The sequence below is a fragment of the Poeciliopsis prolifica genome, unplaced genomic scaffold (genome assembly GCF_027474105.1).
Source record: "Poeciliopsis prolifica strain line A6 unplaced genomic scaffold, Auburn_PproV2 SCAFFOLD021, whole genome shotgun sequence".
Taxonomy (NCBI): domain Eukaryota; kingdom Metazoa; phylum Chordata; class Actinopteri; order Cyprinodontiformes; family Poeciliidae; genus Poeciliopsis; species Poeciliopsis prolifica.
The window spans coordinates 1,026,986-1,048,969 of record NW_026562396.1 but is presented as its reverse complement, the minus strand read 5'-3'; the positions used below and the strand labels follow the sequence as shown (position 1 = coordinate 1,048,969).

Here is a 21,984-nt window from a genome sequence, read left to right as displayed (position 1 = left end):
ATGTGACCACAGTATATATTTTAATAAAAATGGAATCAATGTATTCACACTTTCAGGCTTTAAGTATTGCAGTTGTTTCGTAAAAGAATCTGTACAATAAAAAGGTGAAATCAAAAATAAACCAGCAGAGTCATTACAGCTTGAGTTTAATGACAGAAACCTCCTTTTGTTTCTTCTTCTTTGAGGACTGTTCCTTTGTGCTTTTGATCTGACTTTTGACCTGATCCTGAAGCTGAGAGAAGAAAGCTTGAGAAGACCGCAGAGCCTTGTCCTTCCCTTCATCCTGAAAGCAAAGGAAGCAGTATTAGATGTGTCACTTCAGAAACACACTGAGCTATAAAAGGGGCAATGAAGTGCCCCTTACACTTGTTTGTGTTGAATCAGAAGGTGTGGTTCAATCTGCATAAATGAAAGATGAGTCAGCGAAATGTACAAATGCTAAAAATAGATACTCAAATTGTGATGTGCAGGTTAAAAATGTGCTGATAAAGGATGCAACCAGTCTGTGACTAGTGCTTCGCCTGTAACGTCATATAAATAAAAGCTAGAAAGAATATGTCCATAGCAAATGTGTTTTTAAAAGATTTGGTAATAGTGTTCACATTGTCAGTCAGACAAACTATGAGAATTTGGTTTGTGTATAATCCAATAAAGTGCTCAACCTTTAGTATTACGGCTTTGCCTCCCTTTGTGAGTTTCTTCAGGCTTTCAGTGACCTCAGCCTTCGAAGGCTTTTTATTTCCCCCGGTTCTGCTAGCTTCCTTAAGTTTTTGTCTCTTCTCCTTCTCCTGAATCTTCAGACGCTTCACTTTCTTCTTGTGCCGTCTCTCGCGTTTCTTGTCAGTCGACGTCTTCTCAGTATCGCCCAGTAAGTCTCCGGCCTTGTTCTTCTCCTGTAAAAAACAGAAAATACTTATAAGCTGTTGTGTAACTGAAAAGCATGTATAATCATAGATATTTGTAACCGGATTGAAGTTGGCAAACCTTGACTTCTTCTGGTGCGAGCAGAGTAGCATCGCTAGTGCTGACCGGAGCCACCTCCTCCATAGTGATGGACGGGAGGTTCGACACCACCTTGACCTCTGGAACAGGCTGTTCAAGAAAGTAAACAAGGACGGATGGGTTCATCATCACCTGCACTATCCTGAAATCCTTTACATTTATCGTCTCATCCTCATTTAACTATTTTATTTGAGTGAAATTAATTTCAAAATGATATTTTATTTATTTTGCCTTTTTTGTACCTTTTAGTTACTGATATCAGAAAATAACTCACTGGTTTTGGTGTGAAGTGGAAGTTGGAAAGAGCATCCAGCTTTAGGAAGAGCGTGTCCATAAGTTTTTGAATTTCTACATGAGCTGGGTTCTCCTCTTCCTCTGTCTTATTCTGAAATAAGAGGATAATAAAACGGAGGCTCTGTGGATTGTATGCGATAGATAAGAAACGTAAACAAGTTTAAAGTCAAACCTGAATCTGTTTGATATATTCTTGCTCATAGATTTCTGCTAGACTCTGCTTGCTCTTCTCATGGTCCAGACTCAGTCTCTTTTTGTAGTCAAAAACCTCCTCCTTAGGCTTCTCTTTACGCTCCACATCATCAAATGCCTTGTATGAACACAACATAAAGTCACAGATTAAAAGAAACATTAATAATAATAATAATTTAAAAAAATCAGGTTAAACAAAAGTCTCTATGTCTGACCTGGTCTTTTATTCTCTGTTTGATGATGTCTTCAAGCTGCAGGGTGGTCTCCTCAGTAATAGCAGGGGCTAAAAAACAAAACTGGGTTATTTGGTTTACCTGAAAGACTTGGTAAATGGACTGCTATGTCAAATGACAGCAGCAGAGTTGCTGACCAAATCGAAAAGCATGAGAATAAATGCTTACCCAATCTTGATGCCTGTTCAAACTCCACATCCTCCTCCAGCATGCTGTTCTCCGGACGGGTCTGCGCCGTCACCTCGCCGGTCAGCTGCCACGCCTTCTCTGCCAGAGCTGCGTTCTCCAGCTCTTGGATCTTCTGAGACATCTGCAAGATGGGAGACCAGAAGTAACTAAAAGTGAACTGCAGGGAACCTTCTTTCACATATTATTGAGAAAATTTCTTTTATCAAGATTTTCTGCTTAAGGAATTATCAAAAAAGTGACCCATCAAACAATTTCAAAACGGTAAAAAACAAAAAAGAGGTCAAACTTGGGACCACAGAAAAAGTTATTTATATTCTTAACTCAATGTTTTTATAGTGAAGTTTTTGTTTTGCTTCATTTTAGAAATTCAACTCTGTGGTATCAGAAGTAAACATCAGAATCGGTTAGAAACCAAATCAACATTTGAAGCTTTACCTTCTCCTGTCGCTTCTCATATGAAGACTTTACTTCAGACTTTTCCGAGCTTGAAGCTTTTCCTCCAAATATCTCCTCCATGTCCTCTCCCTCGCTGTCCTCATCCCCAGAAAGGTCGAAGGTCACCTTTTTTTGAGAGGCTTTACTTGGACTTCCTCCGTCACCGCTACCAGAAAGCACAGACATGCTGCCATCAAATTAAAGTGCTTCAAATGTATAAAAACAAAACTGATCACACTTACTCATCATCCTCCTCTTCCTCATCAAAATCCTCTTCTTCACCTTCATCCTGGAGGTCCTCCACCTCACCACCATCATCATCCTGGAGGTCTTCCATCTCACCATCATCATCATCGTCTGACTGCTCATTTATTTCAGCTGGTCCACCCTCCATGGTGCCAAAGAAATCTTTGTACTTGAGATTCCTAGAGCTCTTTGCCTGTTAATATAAACAAAATTGTTATATTTTTTGTCTTCTGTGTAATCATGGAAAGCAGAAATGTGATGTACATACCACATTTTTCTTCTTTTTTTTGGAGGACATAATCTCATCCAAGTCCAAATCATCGTCTTCATCAGAAGGAACATCCTGAAAATAGTTAATATCATCTTCGCCCTCGTCTTCCTTTCCCTCACGTTTGTCCATCTCATCAAGAAAAGACTCCATCTCTGACAGTTTGAAGAATTTATCATCAACCTCAGAGGGAACAACTTTTGTTCTGGAGTCATTCCTCGCACTTGGCTTCTTCTGCTTCTCTCTTTTCTCAAGAGCGTCCACATCAAAATCTATGTCAGAGTCTAACTCAGAGTCACTGTGTGCCTCCGCTGCCTCATTATTTCGTGGTTTGGAAGGTTGTTCAGTGTCATTTTCATCATCCGTCTCTCCTTCAGCCTCTTCTTCATTATCGTCTTCCTCCTCCAGCAAAGTCTTAATGAAAGCCTCATCTATGGCATTTTTAAAATATTTCATTACAGCATTATTCTGTAACTCCAGTTCCTGCCAAATCTGCTCCTCATCAAAGTTATCCACCACCAGCTGAGGCAGTGGGCTTCCTTTACAACCAGCAGGCTCCACAGATTTTTGGAGGTCATACAGGGTCTTGGTGAGGGAAGTAAATTCTGCTGCAGGTCCATCTTGAAGGCTGAAAAGATGAAAACAGCTGTTTAATCCAGCAGATCTAGAAATACGGTTCAATGAGAAATTTCTAACTGTGTTTGGTTTTTTTTTTTTGTTTTTTTTTTTATTTGAGCAACAAATGATGCCAAAGAAACTAATATTAGATTTATGATCTATAATACATAAATTACAGCAAAAATTTGAAAACTGAAGTGTAACACAGTGCATTCATCTGTAATATGCTAAAACATATTGCAGATGTTTATGTCTTAACATATCCATCTGATATATTAATACCAAGTGTGAAACATACGCCTAAACAAATGTACACCCCATCATCAAACACATAAATGTAGGAAAAAATGCTTTAAACAGTTTTAAAAGATGTATGTTTGTAATAAAGATTACTGGAAATCTAAACTTTTTTATATGTACTATTTTAGTCGCAACTTCCAGGTGTAAAATATAACAATCACAGAGGACAGCTCAGATGCAATATTTAATAGGATTTCGAGACCCATAAATTCATGCATCATGATCACAGAATAAGGAAAAGAAGAGTGGGGAAAATGTGGCTGAATTGCAACCAAATTTAATCTAGCAAAGTCTAATGTTAATATGTATGTTTCATGTTCCACCAATATAAGTTAACAAAATAGGCCAGAGTAAATGAACACAGAAACATGAAATTGGCACGACCCAAATATGAAGCAATTATTGTTTTGTAATGAATGTAAATACACATAAAATACAAATTATTTCTACAGTTATAGCTGTACCCATGTGACCATATGATTAAATATCAATACCGGTGTTTCATTTTTAGAGACAAAATCAGAACTTTCGCTCTACAAACAGCATATTTGTCTTTTGTTTCTATATCCAAATAAATATAGGAGAGCTCTTCACTTTACAGTTGTAAAATAGTGTCTGTCTCTATGTCCACAACACTTTCTCTATTTTTATATAGGGTTAGGTCAGCTATAAAACAACACTTTTTTTCATTCATTATGCTTTAAAACTAAGAACTAATTAATTAATCAACGACAACATAAGCTCTGATTGACATTTTACAACATAATAATAACCAGAAGCAGGTTTCATGTTTCAATTTCTGTTGAATTGAAGAATATTATCCCTGTCAATGAATCTGCTAAACCCCCCTTTATGTTTTCTATTATGTAGAAAGACATATAAAACTACAAATCGGCGTCGGCAAAGAAAACTCTGACCACTGCATTTCTAAATACACTTCAGACTTAATTATTCATGTTATCTTGTAGCAAATTAATATTTTTTCTTCAATTATAACACTCAATTTACATCTGTTGCTAATGCTACAGCTACTACGAATGCTACTGCAGTTAGCTTTAGCTTAGCGTTAGGCCAATCGTTGCTTTTTGAGTCTGAGAAAGATTGAGCAGATGTTTACTCCGGCATTAGCTACTTGCCTTAGAAAGTTCTCCGGCTGGGAAGTGTTGTCATTTATTATCTTAACACAGTCCTCCAGCACTCTCCTCACTTCGCGGTTAGCCATGTTTCACTCACATGTGTGAGTGTCTGAGTGTCGCAGGTAAATAGGCTCTAAGTGACACACTTCCGCTGCCGTCGCAGCTTGGTTCCGAGGTACTAACATGGCGTCCGCTGTGCTGAAGGTTGCAGGTTTGTTTACGTCGACTAATGTCTTACGCCAACTACTGGACTCCTATGTGATATTCTTTACACCTTCATTATTACCATGCTATGCTAACAGTATTTAAAACTAGAGTGACTATTGTTTTTTAACAAGGGTTTTAAATCTACGAAAACTAAAAGTTTATCCTGTGTCGTAGGTCTTATCTGAAAATCTGCAGGAAGCTGCATGAAAAAATTCTTAACCCTGAAGGAAAAGGGAGGCAAACTTTACAGTTTATTTTTATTTTTTTTCAAACTTTTTTAAGCACTTTCAAATGCGATTTAGTTTAAAACAATTAAGACACAAATAAAAGAGCCATCACAGTAAAATTACTGCAATCAAAAATTTAAAACTAAAGATGCAAAATGTGACAATAGTGGGTAAGAAAATAAAGTAAGTAAAATCAAATTAAATGTATGTGGCAGAAAACACGTTTTAAGCTGAGAGTCTGTAAGGCAGATGTTGTTTAAATGATCTTTAAGTATTTTCTAACAGGTAGGTTTTCACTTTAGACACAAAATCTAAAGTGTTTTTAAATCTATAACACTGGTTAGTAAAATAAAACTACATGTTTTTAAACCATAAACCATTCATGAAGCTAATTTGATGCAAAATGTTTGGACAAGGCTGTAACATTTCTCATCATATTAATCTTTGTTCAGCTGCAGGCTTTTCCAGATGTTCCCGTGCCACCATCTTGCGAGGACATTCGACAACTGCCCCCCTCCACCAGGGTGTTCCTGGATCGCTGTGGAAGCTGGGGAAGCTGAACCACGTAGCCATCGCCGTGCCCGACATAGAGAAAGCCACGGCTCTGTATCGAGACGTACTTGGTGCCACTGTGAGCGAAAAGGTGCCCCTGCCGGAGCACGGTGTCTACACAGTGTTTGTGGAGCTGGGCAACACGAAGCTGGAGCTGCTGCATCCTCTCGGGGAGAAGAGCCCCATCTCTGGGTTCCTACAGAAAAACAAGTCAGGAGGCATGCACCACATTTGTATTGAGGTGCGAAACTGATGGCACTAAAACTATCTGTTTAAAATAGATTGCCCGCTTAAAGTTGTATTCACATCTACAAGACTCATAATGCAGATTCCAAAGGAGGCGACTATATTATTGTAGCGGTTTTGTGCAAAATCATTTCTTGATTTGATGTTTTAAAGCCAGGCAGCCAGATGTTCTCATACTCTTGTAAAGTATCAGTAGCTTAACAGATTTTCAGGCAGACCTATAAATCATGCAGACATAAAAAGGATTCATCACAGATGCACTTTATTACAGTAGCCTGTTGGAAGGACAGGATATGTTCCAATTTCTTTAGCTGGGTCTATAAAAAACTTTTAAGATAACAAGTTGGCTCTCAAAGAGTTACTATGTACAATCTTATCATTTGTGAAGGAGGACATACTTCTCAGTCACTGTGTTAGATCTTTGCTGGCCCTTTTTACCTGTTTCTTACAGGAGGACATTTCATCTGCTGTAGGTAGCTGTTAGACCTAAAACTTATTTGTCTTCCATATTCCCACATCCATGGTTGTGCACAGTGTGCTGTTATGACCAGAAGTGTATAGACAATAAGGGATATTTAAGAATTTGTTTCTCCTTTGAAGCAAAGTAATAAGAAATTGAACTTCAGGTGGAAGTTTAATAATATTTCAAAGTATTATATCTTCTGGGCTGACCTTCTCTCATGCAGGACTTGCACAGGTCAAGCGTTGTTAAAAGAGTTGCTGATATCTCTGCAGAACCAAAATATCTTGATTCTGACCTAAACAAACTGTTTAGGTTTTCATCTTCAGGTCAGCGCTACAGAAAACAATTTTCATAAACCAGTTTTTTTTTTCCCCAGGCTGTCTCTCTGATGATCACAGTTGTGTCCTCATTTAGAGCAAAGTGGAATTGAGGTCAAATTCCTTGTTTTTGTGTAAAAATGTGGCTTTTTTAAATGAGGATTGAGATTTTTTCTTGTGTTAAAGTGCTGTGTTGAGAAGTCATTGATTTTACTTTGTTGCAGTTACCAGTGCCTTTGTTTAGAGGTCGTTGAGCAAGAGACAAGGTACACCCAGATCATAGGAATTATAAACACAAACTGTCCTCTCTCTGTCTCGCTCTCTTTTGCACACAAATCTTATTGCAGCAGGGATACTAACATTGTGCACCTCCTTGTGCCTAATTTGTGGAATATAATCTATGTTACTACTCAGCTCTTTCAAAAGAAAAAAAAAGAAAAACAGAAGAGGCCACTGGCTGTAACAATCTATAACAAATAACATAGTTCCTCTGCAGGTTGCCTAAAACCATATAATCAGAAGGCATTGCCACTGTCATTTGAAAAGGAAGATTACTGACATGTGAGCTGTCACGTATGTTTCTTTTTAGTTTAGGTTTTGTTCTTTTCAGTGATCTAACCTTTTTTGTTGTTGTCTTGGTTACATGATTGGAAATTTAAACTAAACTGCATTTTATTGGAGGACTTACAGTTCATTTTAAGTGTGAAATAATAATTTGGAAACAGTCCCTTACAAAACAGGTCAATCCATAAATAATTGTAGATTCATACAGAGTTAGGAACAGCTCAAATTAATAGCCAGTGTTCTTTTTCTTTTTTTTTTTTTTGGTTAGCTCAGTATTTCCATCATGTATCTTTGAATCTTATAAACAAAGAATGCAAACTCTACACAATTCAATTGCTGCACATTTCGCTGAGGGTTGAAGGTTTTCTGTAAACAAATCTCAACATTATTGCCCGACTGAATTGTCAGCATCGTAGAAACGTAAATTCTATTTAATTGAAACTCAAGTTTTTTGGAAACTGTTCATCTTTTCTAACTCTCACTACAACAAAAGTGTGCTGTCACTGTGGACAAGTAGAAGTGATTCAGAGGGCTGACTCAGTTGTTGTCTCAGTTTATGGTGCAGTAGGGTAAAGTGTACGATAAACTAACTGCAGATGAATGATTAACAGAGCTTTCCTCCCGTCCGCAGGTGGACGACATTACCGCTGCGGTGGCTGACTTGAAGTCAAAGAACATCAGAACCCTGTCGGCAGAACCTCGGATAGGCGCTCATGGGAAACCCGTCATGTTTCTTCATCCCAAAGACTGTGATGGTGTTCTGGTGGAGCTGGAAGAAGCATGAGCCTCTGATCTGCATGAGCTGTGGGAGCTCTCCGTGTACATCTACATATTCCTCAGCCACTTTGATGACTCGGTGGTGGCGTTGGTTAATGCTCTCGTGGCACTTCTCATTTCAGAAACTGTGTTCCTGGCTCTCCTAGTTCTGTTTTGTACTTGTTTGAGTCATTTATAGTGGGTATGGCGTGTTTAGACATAAAGAGGAACTTCCACTAACTGCCTGCTTTTTTGTAAATGCGTTTTTGAACCAGAGCTTGATATTTTAATCTAACAGAACACAATGTTCTTCTCTGCCGGCCGCAACTTGAAACAAGTGGGTTGGCCGAAAAACGGATCATTTCTGGAAAACAGAAGCAAAACTCCCACTCTTGTTCGACATCCTGAGGAAATTTATCAAGCAACATTTCTGTCACTGATCTTTATCAGGCAAATATGGTCCTAAATAAACCCTGCTGGTATCATCCAATAATAATACAAGGCCAGTGCAAAAAGATTTAACATGGCTAAAATATAACGCATTACCCCTCATAACGCACATTTATAGAATCTTATGTTAAGCTACATAAAAAGCACTTCTATTGCAGTGGAATAATATAAACATTTTAAGAAAATCATACATTTGAACTCAATGCAACTGATATTGAGGAGAAAAAAAAGTACTTTAAAGAAATTTTATCTTTTTTTGTTTTTGAATCATTTATAAAATGTGTAACATTTCACATGTTCAAAGTATACAAAGAAAAAAATCTTCATGAGTTAATTCTTGCACAATCTCGAGGGTCCACAGTCCTGATTCTTCTCTACAACTCCACAGATTTTCTACAGGGTTTATGTCCGTGTGATGTAATGACCAGGGCAGAGGGCTGAATTTGTCTGATGACGTTTGTTGATTTGAGTCATCCTGCTGAAAGACCCGATTTGGTTTCCCCTTGGAGGCTACAAGAAACATAATACGAAACCTCCTGGTATTTGAATGATTCAATGGTTCCATGTGCTCTTATAAGATGCTAAGGCCCTCGTGATGCGTCTGTCCTGAGTGTCAAGGCAACAAGTTAACCACAAAACGCATCATAACATAAACAGCTTACAAAGCCATGATACCAGAATGTTGGGTTACCACTAGAAGGCGCAGATTAAGATTCAAGAGGAAAACAGGGACACCACAGATCAGATTGCAAAATGGCAAAGTCTTGATGACGTGTGGTAAGCTCAAACATTTCACTTGGACTTCCTGTTACGTTTTCTTGGAGGACATGGAAATTCCCTGATGACTTCAGATTTGCAGAACGTTGTGGAATAAATGTTTGGAAATTAATGTTGGGTTTTACCAAAAAAAGAAAAGTATGGTGTTTTCACTTGAAACTGAAGCTGTGAAGCGTCACTTGAAACATCTGAGTAAGACTTCTTTGAATAAGCAGCTAAAGGCAAAGTACCACCTTGAACCACATGATTAGACACTTAACCAAAATCCTTTAATTTTAAGAGTCATGTTTACAACCTTCAAACTAAGACACAAGAACATCGACTTGCTAAGTGCAATAAACACTTGAAGGATCTAGTGAAGGCAGAGACATGTTCATATGGTGTACCTATTAAGGTTTCTGTATTACCAGGCAACTATAACTGGTCCAAAGCAGCACTAATCTCAAAATTTGGAAAAGAGAAGAATGACATTTAATCTGCAAGTGCAGTGATTGCTGCATGGAAACAGGATGGCTTTGATGGAAAAGGAAACCTCTCAGGGCTGTCAGCCATGGTGGTAGAGCTCCAACTAATTTCATTTGGGCAAAACAAAATCTAAAATATGAAGTCAGGGAACAAGATTAATCTAAACCCATCATGTTGAATCTTCCAACGTCACAGCTACCTGATTAGGAATGAGGTCATATCAAGTGTATCCCAGAATACTAAACTAGCAGCACTAATGTTAAAGCCAGAATTTAGTGGTATGGAGAGAAATTGTTTTTGTATCAGCTTAGTTCATGCAGTTCTTTGTGCTAGATATGTTGTAGGGCTGAAAGCAAATTCATAAAGTGCTTGAAAGGTGTTGCTCTCCAATGAATCCCAGTCAGATTAAACCTACACCATTTTTCCACAAGTACTTATTTACAGATTCTTCTGTGAAAACATGTGCTAAAATGAAAAACTTAATTTTTATTTTACAAAAAGGATAAAGTGGTTAAATAAAAAATCTGATTGTGCCAATTTTATCCAATTAATTTTTAGTCACAGCCATGAAATTACACAAAATAGTTTTTTTTGTTTTTAAATCTAAGCAGATTTGCTGCCAAACTGACAAACAGGCATTTTCAGTCAGGCCCAACTTTAACTATGTGCTTCATGTAAAAGGTGATCTTTTAAAGCAATTACCCAAACTTCAGCATTGACCATTGTCAGATGGTCATTAGTTTTGCACCAAGTTGCTCATTTGAGACACAAGGTCTATACTTGAGATTTGAAGTAAATAGTAATTATGGCTTAACACTTTGAGCCTTCAGACCCCTGAATGTCTGAACTTTAGCCCAAGATATAGAAAATCACAAATCTTTCCAAGCAAGTTTTGAGACATTCTGGAACCTTTGAAAATAGTGATAAGATTCTAAGATCAGTCCATTCAAGTTAGCACAAGATGCCACTTAACATTGAATACATGAAACCAGGCAAATGAGAATCCAGAGGGTAGGATTTATTTTGGTCTTTCAACACAATATAGCAAACATCCAGCAACTACAGCTACAGATATAAAGGTTTCAGAACTGTTAAACAATGACTATAATGACCAATTTAATGCCAAAAATATATTGTGAAATTTATAGAATATGCAAATTGCCACAAACACAAGCTTTTTTCCTTTGACAATTTCTGGACGGATTTAGCTGCTCTCTTTGCCCAGAGTATGTTTATCAAACAGGTACTCCGCCATGCCGTTCTGAGGAGCTCCCATGCGGCGCAGGTTGCTCACCCAGTCTCCCAATTCTTTGATGGACTTCACCTGCTCATCAAGGTAGTGAGTCTCGATGAAATCACACAGCTGGAAGACAGAGATTAAATCAGCAAGTCTTCATGATATTTGAGCTTTTAACTAGATCAGAGACTGTCCTAATTGAATTTGAGTTTCAAATACTCACATGTGGGTCATTGTGAGTGGAGCAGAGCTTGTGCAAGTCCAGCAGTGACTGGTTCACGCTCTTCTCAAGCTGCAGTGCACACTCAAGAGCCTCGACACCACTGCCCCACTCATCCCTGTCTGGCTTCTGGAAGATAAAGAGCAGGAGAACACAAATTAATGAGGAATTCTCAAACATTTGTAGTTTTAACATTATACTTAAATTTGAAAGGGTTGGCATGAGTGGTCAGAAAAGATAAGCAGAAGTCAGCCACACACCCCCAGTATCTGCATTGCCACACCCAAAACTTGTTTAACGATAAGTCAAACAACTCAATATCCTAAAAGAAGAAAAAATAAATTTAAAAAAATCCACCACTTTCATTTTTTTTACCTTGATGTCCTGCAGGAAAATCCTTCCTCCCCTCTGGTTCTGGAGTTTCATTAGCTTCTCAGCATGCTCACGCTCCTCGTGGGACTGGCCACGAAAGAATTTGGCAAAGTTGTGCAATGCCTGATCATCCCGGTCAAAGAAGTAGCCCTGTGAAAAAGGAAAATGTTTAGGCTCTCTATATTTAAGCATTTAGAAGTGAATGAAACTTAACACAAGCCAAAGTAAAAACAAATTTAAAAAAAAATAATAAAATTCTGGTTACACAAGTCTCCAATTCCAGTAATGTCAGAACAAGATAGTCTAGATTTAAAAAAAAAAAAAAAAATCATGTTTTAAACTTCTGCATATATGGAACTCCTGCCCAAGCAAAATACACAGGACAAAAAACAAATAGTTTCAGGTGCAAACGAAGTTGGTTTGCCTGCTTCCTCTTTCAGGTAACAGTTCCCCATATTGTTGGACACCTGTTCCACATAGTTTCCAGACCGCAGCTGTTTCATTTCTGCTCAGTTCAGATATGGGACTCACCATAGACAGGTAGACGTAGGAGGCATACAGCTCCAGGTTGATCTGCCTGTTGATGGCAGCCTCGCAGTCCTGATGGTAGTTGTGTCTCACCTGGGAAGTCATGGTTCTGGAAAAACAACACAACACGTATTTGAATTAAGGTCAATAAAACATGAAAAAAAAAACTACAATTTTATGCACACGTATATCGAGGGACATAAATGCGGAAGTTTTGAAAATGAATCAATACTAAGACGACTCTAGCCCCTAGAGACTCTTCATAATAAGTAAACAGCCTCCATGGCCCAGTAAACACTGCATGGAAAAGCCAGGCTTTGTGCGCCATCAACTGCTAACAGCTCATAAAGCGCCTCCTGCGCCAAATGCTACACGAGCAGCGTTTTAGTGGAGAAAACGAACAATTAAACCCCTATAACAAGAAACATTCTAACATAAACGCCAACACACACGCACAGAAATGAACATTACATAACACATGTCTCTCCTTACCGTATTTCGGTCGTCTTTTGAGGAGGTCGCCGCTCTTCGACTGGTTGCGTTCAAAGACAAATGGCCCTCTAGCAAAGCAAAGTGATGGAGGATAAGTTAGCTAGCTGGCACTAAAGTTCGAATTGCTCGACAGAGAAAAGAAGCTGAAAAGAAGCTGCTATCTGAATGTTGAGACAGATAAAAGGTTGCCGTTCAAGCACTGTTGAAGCAGGTAACCTTCACCGTCCGCTAACGAGGATCAACTGTACGCGCTACGTGCGGAAAGTGGGTATATAAAGCGTTTAGAGGAGACGTCACAACTGGATAGGGGAGGAGCCAGGCAACGGAGGTCAAATGTTCCGTTGCGAGGTTCTTCTTCTTCTTTTTTTAAGAAATACATTAAAACAACACTTATTTTATGAACAGAAATACCCATGGAAATAATATAATTACTAATAATTGTTTTGTCAAGTAAGTATTTAATACTTCATTTCAAATGTAACACCACCAGTTAAAACACAAAAATGCCCTGTATGTTCAAGTGTGAAGATAAAAACAAAGAAAACAAACAAACAAAAACATAGTGCTCCGGATGGCACTTAATTGCGAAATGTATAATTTGTTTACAGACATTTTGCCTAAGCTTTTTAAAAACAATATATGTGTTTGCTACAGCAATTTAAGCACCACGTTGCAATTTTTCAAACATCTACCTTTTGTGCCATATATTCACTTTATTTATTTATTTATTTTTTTTTTTTTTTAGGGGGGGGGCATCAAGAATAACAATTCCTCAGTGACAAAGGGATTAAAACTGAGTGTGAACTTTGCCAGGAACAAGGACAGACAGTTAATCACTTGATGACTCGTGGTGAACCACGTGCTCAGATGATCTTTTGGGTTTGTGTAACAACCACGTTGACATATTTTAAAAAGTTTAGGATGATGTAAGCAACATTACGACACACGCAAGAACGCGACTTAAATAATCGTGTAAAGATCTGGATACAATATTCATATTTAACTCTTTATTTGGTTAATAACACAAACGTATGACTAAATCCAACCAGGTAAGTGAATGCATCTACAGGTTAGGTTGGAGGCGTTTCCTTTTAGAGAAAGAAGATACATTTAACACAACTGTATGTAGAGGTAATCTATCAATCCAGAGACTTTAGGATGCTTTCACTAGATTATGTCCAATTTCTCTTTTTCTGTGCTGAAATGGCTTTGGGTTGTTAACCTTCCTCTAGGAATTAGCTAATGTTGCGATGTCTCTGATTGGATGGCATATTGTCCATCCAATCAGAGAAGAGGTTACATGAAGTCAGGTCTTGCAGAACTAGTTTATGTTGCCGCAAATACCTGAAATTACAGGTGTTAGTCTTTGAGCGCAGGGAATAATTTTAACACACCAAAAACTCAATAACAAGGCTTTAACAGTTTGAACGTTTGATTAGCCCATTCTGGTAATAATTTGAAATTAAACTCGCTAATTGTTGCCATATTGTTCTCACATAATAGGCTATTATTAATTTTCTTTTTTTTAAAGTTGTTTTTTTTAACCTAACTTTTTACATTAAAAAACTAACTTTTTTAGGTTTTTAAAAAACAATACCAAAAGTAACTAATAGTGTCCAACTTAAATTAAGCTACAATTTAATAAAATCATTTAAATGCAATCGAGGATGACTCTGCAAAGATGCTTTTTTTGTTAATTCATCTGCAGATCAGTAGCACAAGTTTCTGCGTAAAGCCGTAAATAATGCAGGTGTGTTTAGAATCTGTTTCGGCTTAAATTATTTACATTTAAATTATTCAAAATGCTGAGCTAACGTGTCCAAAACAAAAGGATCTCTTACAGCACGTTTCACTTCATCAGTGATTTTGACGCCACCTACTGTCCACCATGATGTCCTGCATGCACATAAAAACCTCAACTTTCCCTCCAAAAAACTGGATTCTTATCAAAATCTCTAAAATTCTAGTTGCATGAATTAACATGCTAAACGTCAAAACGATTTTCTAATATAACATCTTTGCAAAGTGGATTTCTGAGAGCATTTGACAATTTAGACTGGAAACGTTTTCAATTTTCAAAAACTTTTATTTATGACTTAAAAAGGTTTAGTCAAAGAGGCCGAATCCCATGTCGTCATCAGACTCCTCAGACTCTTCTTTCTTCTCTTCCTTCTTCTCTTCAGCAGCTGTAAAACAACACACATTTTAAACAATCACAATTCAAAGCACAACAAATGGATGTTTTTCTAAAAGTTGTCAAACTATGAATTCACCATAACAGCAAAAACATAGCATAAACTATGTTACTGATATGATCTCTACACACTGGGTCAACCTCGTAAGGTTAAGACATATTCAAGGTTATTATTTTTCAACAAAATACACAAATTTGTATGTATCTATTAGTAATACTTTATAGCACTTATGACAAAGTATGAGGTCAGATAAAACGCTCACCTGCAGCAGGAGCAGCAGCTCCACCTGAGCCAGCACCAGCAGAGCTGGCAACAGCTACAGCGCCACCTGCTGGCACGCTGGCCAGCTTGCTGTAACCTGAAGACAGAAGAAGAGTTGGGAGAGAAAGTACAAGTAAACCGTGAGAATCAGCAAAAACCCTGGGTATTATAAAGCAGTTTAATCGATGGAGTGGATTTTATTGTTTTTCTGAATTTATCAAAACAAAATGAATCCGAAGAACTAACCTAAGCTTAAAGAAGATTAGGTTAAAATACCAAGTTATCTACAGTACAATTTAACTATGTGTATATTCTCAAACTCCACCTGTGTGCTTCATTAAAATTATATCTACATTCTGACAAAAGCTTATCATGTTCTTTCAAACAACACTTTACAACTTAAATGTGCATTAATTTTTCCTTGCAATTATTAAAATCTTTAAATTTCAAGACACTACAAAAAAATTATTTAAATTGTAGTAGAAACAGACCTGATGGTATGTTTTCATAGATCATAGAATACATTTATTCTTTATTCTTATAATAGCCTTTGTTTTTATTATACTCATTTTGCATCCAATTGTTTTTCTTGTCACAACACCAAACATCAGAACTTGCAGTTACATTTGAACTACTTTTAGAAAAATTAGAAGCAGTTTTGAGTCAGATGATATATGTTAAAGCCCAGCATGTGCCCAAATCCCTAGACAGACATAATTTAAACAAAAAAAGCTTGTTAAAACGCACCAGTAGCAATCACCTCCTCGACATTCTTCCCTTTGAGTTCTGTAATGACCTGTTGGGGGAAAAAAAAACAAAAAACAGACATGAATATCTGAAGACCTGACCGGCTGCTGATAAAAGCAGTCTCCCGGTTACAAGGAGGAAAATGGAAAGCGGCGGCCTCCATACCTTGTTCAGGCGGGTGTCATCAGCCTCAATGCCAACGCTCTCCAGGATCTTCTTGATGTCCTTGGCCTCGGGATTATTGTTGCCACCGAGGGCAGCGAGCAGGTAAGCAGCTACGTAACGCATCCTGGAACACAGGCGGTCATTTAGGTATCGAAATACTTTATAACCATCACCGCTCCCAACAAACTCAGTGTTCACATCTCTGCTGGATTTGGAAGTTTCTTGGTGTGTTTTAAATAGTCTGTTTTTATGCACAACTATACAAATTTACAGGGTTTTTAAAGTTCTTATGTTCAATTGCACATTTTGTTGTGCCTGGGTGTGATATTTTTAACAACAGTATTTTTTATCATTGCAATTGTATTTTTTTGTGTGTGTAAATGGGCATGCTTCATGTTTTCTATCACATAGCGGCTGTTAGACCTTAATTTCCCCGCTAAGTGCCAATAAAGGTTATTCCTACTAGTTTAATTTTTTTATTTGCCTCATGGCAAGATTTTTCTGTTTTCTACTGACGGCAACCTCTTACTGAAGAAAACATATTTATGTACACCTTAAGTTAAATCATTTTAACTAGTATTATAGATCAGTATGTTACTAGAAAGCCTGAACTTCCTAGAGATTAGTGAGAGACCACCTAGTGGGGTTTTTCATGACCCACAGTGAGTTCCCGAGCTTATCTTTGAGAACGGATTATGTGATGTACTATTTCACATTGCTTACCCACAAAAGTAGAAATGAACAGTCTACGATTCTTCTATGTGTACATGTTTTATTAATATTACAAGCAGTAGACAGGGATTAAGAGAACGATCTGTCGGGCCTTTTTAAGATGTGTCAACGAAACCAGCGATTTCTTTCTGTTTCATAACTAATGTGTGTAAATAAATCCATGGGCGTCATCTGTGAAAATAGTGAAATAGTGAAGAAAATATGAAACATCTTTCCGTTTAACATCCAATAGAGGGCACGAGTTTCCCTCTCGCTGCTACTAGCTAAGCGAGCAGCAGCTAAGCGAGCAGTAAAACACATCAAATCGAGCGGAAACATCGATCTTCAACGCCTAAAGTTGCCGAGACTGGAAGATTAGTAGTTTATTTAGACGTCGGGACTATTTCCCCAAAGAATACTGCCGTTTTTGCTTAAAAAATAAGGCACTCACTTGAGCTAAGACGGACAACGCGTGTTCACTACGAGGTTGGCACAGACAGAAAGGACGTTACGTCATTCGAGGAAAGCGGAAATAGCTTTTCTTCTTCGTGAGTTGGCAGAAAGGAAAGGAAACGAGATCGGAGAGGACTCCTGCTGCACCGGAGTGCAGCTGGACTGATTTCCGTAAGCATTAAACATTTCAAGTGTATGTTTCTTGTGACGTAAAATATGTTCCGCAAATTTCACGGTATAGAGTGGTTACATAGATAATTGTACATTTCTTTCATTTTTTGTGAATTTACACACTGATTATGTTTGTCAAATTTTACCATTGATAACACAGTGCTACTGTTCATTTGAATCTGTGACTGTTTATTTTCCTCTTCTTCTGTTAGCAGAATCAGTTTTCGGCACAGCGTTCAGCGTGACATCAAGAAACTCGCACCGGTTTGGCTTTTGTGTTGTTCCCCCTTTGTTTGGAGGACACACCCTTTTATTGTACACGAGTGTGTTCAATTAGACAGGTCACGTGATGTGACACACAATAATCCAATAATGAGTAAAACAAAACAAAACAACAACAACAACAATGAGAGCACAAAAACATTCATAATGTCAACACCCCCACTTGCTCACATTTGGGTAGCTTCCTCTGACTCTTAATATTTCAACCAAAATACATTCATGATTCGCCAAACATAAACATTTCATACTTCCTCAACTTAATCTTTGTTGCTGGTTTAGTTAGTACATCTGCAACCATTTCATTAGTTGGACAGTACTCTAGAAGACTTTTCCTTCATTTACAACTGTTCTGACAAAATGATATTTAATATCAATATGTTTACATCTTTGTCTATTCACAGGATTTTTGGCTAAGGATATGGTACCCTGATTGTCCTCATAAATCTTAGCTAAATAATCCAGACCATCCATGTTGAACAACAGTTGTTTCAAGTATAAGCATTCCTGTATAGAAGCAGCTAGTGCCATGTACTCTGCTTCACATGTAGATAGAGCTACTGTAGGCTGTCTTTTGGTCTTCCATGAGACTAACGGACCATCTTTATTTAGACTCATACAGTAACCTGTTGTACTCCTTCGATCGGATACATCACCTGCCCAATCAGCATCACTGTATGCATATATAAGGTTATCACGGGCACCCCTTTTAAAACATAGTTCTTTATCTTGTGCCTCTTAGATACCTAAAAACATGCTTTACAGTATTCCACTGCTCTGTGGTTGGGTTTGCAAAGTACTGTGCCAGTTTACTTACTACATAGCTTAAATCTGGTCTTGTACATGTTGACAAATAGATTAAGCTTCCTACTGCCTCCCTGTATTTTCTGACATCACTCATTACTTCAGCATTATCATCATAATTAAGTTTCTGCTCACAAGGGGTAGTTCGTGGCTTACAGTTCTGCATGTCAAACTTTTCCAGTATTTTCTTCACATACTTCGACTGTGACATTTTAACACTGTCAGCCTCTTTTTCAAAGTCAATGCCAAGAAAGTGTCAACTTTCCTAAGTCCTTCATCTTAAATTTGGATGCAAGTTTCTCTTTTACATCTTTAAGGATATTCGTATCACTGGCAGCAATAATCAAATCATCGACCCATATAATGATATGCACAGTTTCAGTATCATTAATCTTTGTGTAAACACAATTATCAGCAGGGTTTTGAACAAACTTGATTTCACATAGGTAGTCATGCAACATTTTGTTCCAGTTTCTGCCCGACTGTTTGAGTCCATAAAGATTTTTGCAGTTTATACACCAGTCTTTCATTTTCTTGAGATTCCTTCTTGTAGCCCTCTGGTTGTTCAATATAAATTCACATTCGATTGGAGCATGTAATATGCTGTCTTACATCCATCTGGTGAACAAACATGTTCTCCTGTGCTGCCTTTTGCATCAACACTCTGATGCTCGTCATGCTAGCAGTTGGTGAAAAGGTTTCATCATAGTTCACACCTTTCTTTTGACTGAATCCTTTAGCAACATATCTAGCCTTATATTTATCTGATCCATCATTATTCTTTTTGATTGCATACACCCATTTACCCCCCACTACAGCTTTACCCTCAGGTAAGTCGGTCAGGGAAAAAGTAACATTGTTCTGTAATGACTGCATTTCCTCGTCCATTGCTGTAACCCACTCTTTTGCATTCACAGACGTTACAGCTTCTTTGTAGGTTTGAGGTACTCCACTTATCAGTCTGTAACAGTAATCAATGTTAGCTATTTGCTCTTCATCATCAATGCTACATACATAGTCATCTAAATAATCTGGTTTCTTTCTTTCTCTGACAGGGTATCGCCTCTCAGGTTCTTCATGTTTTGTTGTGTGACTGGTACTCGCCATTGGTTCTTTTTCTATGCTCGGGTCCTGATTTACTGGATCAGCATCTGAAGTTTTGGTTGCTTTGGGACTAATTCTTATCATATCATCATCATCATCCAAAGTTACAGTCTCATTTTTCTCTCTGGATACAATTTCCACAAGCCTGTGTTTCTGGATTTTCCTGCTGTTTGGATAGTAGACCATATAAGCTGGGCTATTCTTGTCATACCCTATAAAAATGCCTTTTTCACACCTTGAATCCAGCTTCCCTTTCTCTCGTTTGTAAGTGTAACAAACGCATCCAAACTTGTGCATCCTAGAAATGTTAGGCTGTCTGCCTGTCAACATGAAGTAAGGTGTTTGTTTTGTGCGATTATTAAAACATCTGTTTCGCACTACAGCAGCTGTCTGGACTGCATATGGCCATAACATTTTTGGTAACTCACCATCGATTAACATACATCTAGCCATGTCAAATAAAGTTCTCCAGTTTCGTTCTGCCGTACCATTTTGATGTGGAGAATATGGTGCGGAGGTCTCGTGTCTGATACTATTTTATCTGACCTCATACATTTAATCTTTCCATGTGGGGTCATGTCAGCAATAAACTTTTCAGTAGCTTGTACTGTATCACTCTTGTTTTTCAAAAAATATACAAAGACTGCACTGGAATAATCATCTGTGAAGGATAATGCATATATGTGACCATCTTTTGACATTGGATCTATAGGTCCTGCTAAATCTGTGTGGACCATTGCTAGTGGTTCTTTAGCTCTTGCATCTGGCTCCTTGCTCCTAGTTAGAACAAATTTTCCTTTTGTGCAAACTTCACAATATGGCATTGGTTCACCTCTCCCTTTAATTTCCATGCCATGAACAACATTTTCTAGCTTCAGTACGTCTCTGTAATTGCAATGTCCAAGAATCTCATGCCAACCTTGTAAGTCATAACATTTTTTACACTGATCACCACATTCATTGTCCGTCGTTTGCAAATAATACAGTTTGTTACATACGTGAATGGGGAACTTGGTATCGTCTCTGAGAAGAACGTTCTTTCCTTCTTTGAAGATCACCGTTGCTCCGCTGGATGTTGCAGCTTCACTGAGAAGATGTCCTGCGGATATGAAGGGATGTACAATGCGTTCCTCAGCACCGTTTTAAGACGTCGACCTCTGTTGTCGATCAAACACACTTCCGCGTCTCCTCGTTGCTTAGCAACCCCAAAACACCTGGATCCATCAGCCAATTCCACGCAGTGCGTCTCGGCCTGGAAACTTTCATCAAGCTTCCGAAACTTCCCGATGTCGGTGATTATATGCGATGTTGCACCAGTCCACCATCAGACCTCTCCTCCTGATGTCGTCCACTCGCGTGTCAGCGTCGCACACCGGAATGCAAACTCTTTGTCGCCGCCCGTCTCTTCGGCGACTTTCCGTGCGTTGTCCCGTTGTTTTTTCTCCGTCTGCAGGTTGCGTTGCTGTGACTGTTATTCTTACAGTAACTGCACCATTGCTTCCGCTGGCAGGTTCTGCTGATGTGGCCTTTCATCCCACATTTAAAACACGATCTCAGAACTTCCTGCTCCAGGATCATTTGCGCCTCTTGGTGCGCATTTTGTGCCAGAATGTGCTTTAGCTTTCATCACATTGTCTTCAGATACTACTGTAGCACGCATATTCTCAATGTCTTCAAAACTTCTGAGTTTTAGTCTTAAATTCTGCAAAAGTCAATTTATCACCATCTTCGCTTTGCGTAATGTAAACAGCAAATGGCTTAAATGTCCTGGAAGTCCTTTCAGAATCATGGCGATCAAAAGTCCATCGTTCAGCACCTCACCTGCATTCCTTAAAGCGGTGATCGCGGTCTCAGCTCTGATGATGTACTCTGTAACCGATTCACTGGGTGATTTCTGCAGCGAAGTCAGTTCAGTATACAAGTTAATCACTCCGGGCTTTCCTTTACCGGCGTAATGGGCCCGCAGGATTCCAAGTGCCGCACGTCCGTCGTCTGCCGCGTCATGCATGATAAGTGATAGACTCTTGTCATCCAAAAACTGAATGAGCTCGGCATAAGCTTCAGCATTTTTCTTCGCGTCTTCCTCTTCATCGTCATCATCGGAGGGACTTGTCAAAATTGTCTGTTTCAACCCTTGCAGTCGAAGATGTCCTAAAAACTTGGTTTCCCATAGTTCATAATTTTTCTCATCTCCATCAAAAAGAAGTCTTGACCAGCGGCTGTGTGCCATGTCTTTTTCTTTTCTGTTCATTTTTCCTCGTTTACTTACACAGCAGGTGTTCACGGTCTGTCGAGGCATTCACCTGTT

General features: G+C 38.4%; 4 protein-coding genes across 4 annotated transcripts; 1 reads left to right on the top strand and 3 right to left on the bottom strand.

Moving 5' to 3' along the window:
• Position 1: 1 nt before the first annotated feature.
• On the bottom strand, positions 2–5,027 carry mphosph10 (M-phase phosphoprotein 10 (U3 small nucleolar ribonucleoprotein)). Its single transcript, XM_055044740.1, has 11 exons — positions 4,914–5,027; positions 2,860–3,487; positions 2,588–2,784; positions 2,346–2,511; positions 1,890–2,031; positions 1,704–1,771; positions 1,469–1,606; positions 1,277–1,387; positions 985–1,092; positions 663–893; positions 2–283 (listed from the first exon to the last, which is right to left on the bottom strand). The coding sequence occupies exons 1-11, from the start codon at positions 4,997–4,999 to the stop codon at positions 134–136; spliced, it is 2,025 nt and encodes a 674-aa protein (XP_054900715.1). The 5' UTR covers positions 5,000–5,027; the 3' UTR covers positions 2–133.
• Positions 5,028–5,075: 48 nt separating this feature from the next.
• mcee (methylmalonyl CoA epimerase) lies at positions 5,076–8,485 on the top strand. Its single transcript, XM_055044842.1, has 3 exons — positions 5,076–5,124; positions 5,800–6,140; positions 8,121–8,485. Exons 1-3 carry the CDS (start codon positions 5,097–5,099, stop codon positions 8,271–8,273), a joined length of 522 nt encoding a protein of 173 aa, XP_054900817.1. The 5' UTR covers positions 5,076–5,096; the 3' UTR covers positions 8,274–8,485.
• A 2,449-nt stretch (positions 8,486–10,934) lies between these two features.
• On the bottom strand, positions 10,935–13,042 carry LOC129369446 (ferritin, heavy subunit). Its single transcript, XM_055044841.1, has 5 exons — positions 12,787–13,042; positions 12,298–12,403; positions 11,770–11,916; positions 11,398–11,523; positions 10,935–11,300 (listed from the first exon to the last, which is right to left on the bottom strand). Exons 2-5 carry the CDS (start codon positions 12,397–12,399, stop codon positions 11,142–11,144), a joined length of 534 nt encoding a protein of 177 aa, XP_054900816.1. The 5' UTR covers positions 12,400–12,403; positions 12,787–13,042; the 3' UTR covers positions 10,935–11,141.
• A 1,809-nt stretch (positions 13,043–14,851) lies between these two features.
• On the bottom strand, positions 14,852–17,399 carry LOC129369445 (60S acidic ribosomal protein P2-like). The gene is made up of 5 exons (XM_055044840.1): positions 17,317–17,399; positions 16,155–16,278; positions 15,990–16,038; positions 15,244–15,339; positions 14,852–14,972 (listed from the first exon to the last, which is right to left on the bottom strand). Exons 2-5 carry the CDS (start codon positions 16,275–16,277, stop codon positions 14,893–14,895), a joined length of 348 nt encoding a protein of 115 aa, XP_054900815.1. The 5' UTR covers position 16,278; positions 17,317–17,399; the 3' UTR covers positions 14,852–14,892.
• Positions 17,400–21,984: the final 4,585 nt, after the last annotated feature.

Excerpts from the sequence above, each read along its gene's own strand:
- LOC129369445 (XM_055044840.1), bottom strand. The coding sequence starts at position 16,277 with ATGCGTTACGTAGCTGCTTACCTGCTCGCTGCCCTCGGTGGCAACAAT. Across the intron at positions 16,039-16,154 it reads ATGACACCCGCCTGAACAAG|GTCATTACAGAACTCAAAGG; the intron begins GTATGGAGGCCG and ends TTCCCCCAACAG. Across the intron at positions 15,340-15,989 it reads CGAGGAGGTGATTGCTACTG|GTTACAGCAAGCTGGCCAGC; the intron begins GTGCGTTTTAAC and ends TTCTGTCTTCAG.
- mphosph10 (XM_055044740.1), bottom strand. The coding sequence starts at position 4,999 with ATGGCTAACCGCGAAGTGAGGAGAGTGCTGGAGGACTGTGTTAAGATA. Across the intron at positions 1,772-1,889 it reads TGAACAGGCATCAAGATTGG|CCCCTGCTATTACTGAGGAG; the intron begins GTAAGCATTTAT and ends TTTGTTTTTTAG. Across the intron at positions 894-984 it reads TCGCACCAGAAGAAGTCAAG|GAGAAGAACAAGGCCGGAGA; the intron begins GTTTGCCAACTT and ends TGTTTTTTACAG.
- LOC129369446 (XM_055044841.1), bottom strand. The coding sequence starts at position 12,399 with ATGACTTCCCAGGTGAGACACAACTACCATCAGGACTGCGAGGCTGCC. Across the intron at positions 11,917-12,297 it reads CCTACGTCTACCTGTCTATG|GGCTACTTCTTTGACCGGGA; the intron begins GTGAGTCCCATA and ends CCTTTTTCACAG. Across the intron at positions 11,524-11,769 it reads TTTTCCTGCAGGACATCAAG|AAGCCAGACAGGGATGAGTG; the intron begins GTAAAAAAAATG and ends TTTATCTTCCAG.
- mcee (XM_055044842.1), top strand. The coding sequence starts at position 5,097 with ATGGCGTCCGCTGTGCTGAAGGTTGCAG. Across the intron at positions 5,125-5,799 it reads CGCTGTGCTGAAGGTTGCAG|CTGCAGGCTTTTCCAGATGT; the intron begins GTTTGTTTACGT and ends ATCTTTGTTCAG. Across the intron at positions 6,141-8,120 it reads TGCACCACATTTGTATTGAG|GTGGACGACATTACCGCTGC; the intron begins GTGCGAAACTGA and ends TCCCGTCCGCAG.